Source organism: Octodon degus, unplaced genomic scaffold, assembly GCF_000260255.1.
Source record: "Octodon degus isolate 3935 unplaced genomic scaffold, OctDeg1.0 scaffold00017, whole genome shotgun sequence".
Classification (NCBI taxonomy): domain Eukaryota; kingdom Metazoa; phylum Chordata; class Mammalia; order Rodentia; family Octodontidae; genus Octodon; species Octodon degus.
Genome location: NW_004524593.1, coordinates 24,099,879 through 24,103,607, shown reverse-complemented (window position 1 = coordinate 24,103,607; position 3,729 = coordinate 24,099,879). Strand labels below are relative to the sequence as shown.

General features: G+C 44.9%; 1 protein-coding gene across 1 annotated transcript in view; it reads right to left on the bottom strand.

Annotated features, from left to right (window-relative positions):
- Nucleotides 1-3,422, bottom strand: part of Dnah14 (dynein axonemal heavy chain 14) — a 394,744-nt gene extending 391,322 nt beyond the window's left edge. Inside the window, 3 exon segments of the mRNA XM_012513730.1 lie at nucleotides 63-138; nucleotides 2,091-2,142; nucleotides 3,366-3,422. Of these exon segments, the coding sequence (XP_012369184.1) occupies nucleotides 63-138; nucleotides 2,091-2,142; nucleotides 3,366-3,422 (185 nt within the window).
- Between the last annotated feature and the right edge of the window lie 307 nt (nucleotides 3,423-3,729).

Genomic DNA, 3,729 nt, shown 5'->3' with positions numbered 1-3,729 from the left:
AAGGCTGTGCTCTGAGGTCATCGCTTGAACTGGGCAAGGCTGTGCTTTGTGGTCCTCATCACCTGAACAGGGCAAGGCTGTCCTCTGAGGTCCTCATCACCTGAACAAGACAAAGCTGTCCTCTGTAGTCCTCATCACCTGAATGACACAGCAGAGCCACAGTTCACACATCTTCGCTGCACAAGTTTCCATAAAGGGTTAGAAATAGAGACTGCATCTGCACTGTGTCTAGAACACATCCATTCACAGTGATATAGACCAAAGAGTCCAGGGCTTCCAGGACAGGGAGCAAAATAGCACAGGAGCCGTGAGCAGAGAACATGCTTGTCATATGCAGGGCACCATGCTGAGGAGTCCGCAAAGAGCTGCATGGTACATGGGGTCCAGGAAGGGGTGAAGGGCTTGTAGGGATCCTGCATCCATGCCCTGAGGGACCATCGGGGCACCCAGAAGACAAAGTCCACCCGAGGACACAGGAGTGCACTCCAAGGATGCCACATGTACCTTTCATCTGCCCGAGCCAGGCCCTTCTTGTATCTAGGTCCACTGCAACCTATAGGATAGGGCAGCACTGGCAGCACCTGTTCCCTGAACAAAGATCCCCCAGAGAACACGAGGATCCACAAAGTGAGAAGTCCCTCATCCCTGGGTCCCTCATCTGGGTCCTAGGGTAGCAAGGGTTTCCTGAGGGACTGCGGGAGGGGAACATTTGTCCTCAGACAGGTGGGTCTTGAGCTAGGTGACAGTTAAAGACCCAGATGCCACCTCTGCTACCTGCTATCTGCTTGGGTGTGGCCTTGCAACAGCAAGCAGAAATGCCAAATGACACCAAGGATCCAAAGGCAGATTCATTTATGTTGGTGGGTGCTGATCAGAATCACTCCCAGCATATCAGGCTCTGATCTCTGGTGGCCTAGAACTTATATGAGTTAAGCAAGCAGGAAGCGCAGAGGCAGAAGGCTTGTCAGTTGGGGATGGGTCTCTACGATGCGCGTCCTAGTGACCAGCCGTGCCTCACAGTGCCCAGCTATTTCTAAGAGATCAGAAGCCATGGGAACTGGGACAGGAACTGTTCCTGGGCAACTAACAAGCTGAAGTATACCAGCTGGGGGAGCAGGGAGCATTTTCTGTTATAGCCTGAAGGTCAGAAACAGTGACTTTGGGGGACAACGACTGAGCCCTTGGAAGAGGCGACTCACTGCTAGGTTGTCACAATCTATAGAACAAAGGATCATTTGGAAGCCTCTGTCCTTAATAAGTGACATGTATATGCCATACATTGGGCCTTGAAGGTACAGGAATTCCAAGAAAAATATATGTATCTATGCAGATAGCCTGTGGGGGTTTTTTGTTTTGTTTTGTTTTGTTTGTTTTGAATGTGTGATAAAGACTTAATGAATGACCTGTGTTTCGCTCATGTCCCAAAACTTGCTAATCTGGGCATACAAAACACAGTCCCTTCCTGTCTCTCAGTGGGGATGGCAGAAGGGAAATGATGTGGGGTCTGCTGAAGTCCACAATGTCTCTGACCAGTTCGCTAAAGAATCAGCTTTTCTTGTTAATAGGAATGAGGTCATAATCATCCAGCACAGCAATAAGATTTGAACATAAATTTGAGACTTTAAGAAGCTTCTAGTGAGCTTTAGATGTTGGAAGTGAAAAGTTGCCTTAAAACTGGAAAATCATTTTGAAATAATGTTCCCTTATATGCCAGTGATTGTATATGTGCCAATAAAACTCACCAAAAAGCTGAATCAGAACTTAGTACAATAAGACAAACTGTCTAAAACAAAAAGATAGAACTCATGGACTGTGCAGGCCACTGTAGGCAAGCATCCATTTCGCCTCTGATGTGTTTGCTTAACCAAAACACATGACAACTCCCTCTCCCTGCTCACCATGCCAACTCAGCCTGGCAGAGTGTGGGGCCAGCTACTGTTTCTGCTGCAAACAAAGCAGTGGTCTTCAAACTAAGCTATGCAAAGCCCCAGGAGTGTGGCACCGATGTTGGTAAGGAATCCTGCAGGTAAGCTGTTTGTCTACACCTTGACCAATATCTTGGAGATGTGCTCTTCCCAGCATCCACTCACCTTTGCAAGAAGGACAACCTTTGCTCAGGAAGCCCATGATGGGGCCAAAGACCTGCAAGGAGACAAAACTGGGATGTAGGCAGTGCTATGCAACTACTCGAATCCTCCTCTCCCTGGCTTTCATTAGCTAAAAATAGAAGCACCTGCAAACAGCAAGGAAGTGCTGGCTAGTGACAATAATAATCAGAGGAGTGTAACAAGAATGTTTCCCAACCGCGGCTAGCCTCAGAGCACACTGGCTGAAACCTGAGGACCAACGTGTTGTGTGGTTCCTTCTAAACTGCTTCTGTTACAAATGTCATTTGAAGCAGTGTCTCGTGTAATGTTATGGACTGTCTTCTACACTCCAATGGCACTCACCTTTGTCTTATTTCGTTCCATAAAATATAATAATAATTCATCTACTGTTAACAAAAAATTATTCCTTACATGCTGAACCAAACAGATATTTTTATTTTCTCTTATGGATATTTTTATCATATGTGGCATTAACAGAATTATTTAAGTAGCCACCGTGGCTCTTTACTACAAAAGTTAGTGACCATACCCAGTTCAGCTCACCCCACCTGCACTGAGTGTCCTGTCTTAATCACACCTCCGTTACTTCAGAAGCGTGTTGGATTTTAACTGTCACACTGTGTTGTCACAGATGGAGTAATTAAAAGTGATATGTATGTTAATTCATATTTAGATAAGTCATTATAAGAGCAAGCGCATTATCTATACTTTAACCTTCATTAACATTATTTAATGTTAGTAATATATTTTAGGTGTATTCATAATCTCTAATGATTTCAATAAGGGTTTTGAATGTTTATTAGTGTATTTATTAGAACTGAAAAATGAAGTCAGATTTTATGATTGAAAATTACTCTGATTAGGTTAATTGATTTTAGTCTATAGCAGAGATTTGCAAAAATTAAATAAGCTAAATCCACAGATTTTTTATTTTGTTATTAACATACATACATGACAGGGGCTCGGGAGGTAGCTCAGTAGAATAAGCGCTTGCCTGGTAAGCACAAGGGCCTAAGTTCAATCCCTGGTTCCGCCAAAAAAATAATAATAATAATAAAATACACGACAATATCAAAGTGTTTAAAATTATACAGAGTTATAATAACAGAGTTATATTAAAGTTTTTTTAAATGTCTTGTCTTCCTGAACTTCTCTGAAAATACTAGGTTAAATAGGTGCTTGTGGAGCCGCGATGGGGAGTGGAGCTCAGAGAGCACCCGGAGGACGTGTGAGAGGATCAGCCAGGCCCACGCTTACTTGGCTCATGGCTTCACAGGTTTCAGCCATGGTCAGCTCGGTCGAAGGCAGAGACATCACGGTGGAGGGCGTAGCTGAGCCAAGCTGCTCACACAGAGGCAACCCCGGAAGAAGCAGAGAGAAAAAAGATTGTGGTCCCCAGAGTCATGTTTCTATGACCCATCCAGAGACAGCCGGGTGTGCTTTACTAACCCCTCCAGACTAGCAACTTGACAGTGTAGATGAACCCTCCCCAGGAGGCCCCAGGTGTGGGGGTCAGAACATGAGAAGGGGCTCCTCTCCTGCCACTATCCTGCCAGAAACTGTAAGTTCATGCTGAGTAACTTGAGAAAAATGAAGCTCAAGTCACCCGTGGAAGGTAAGA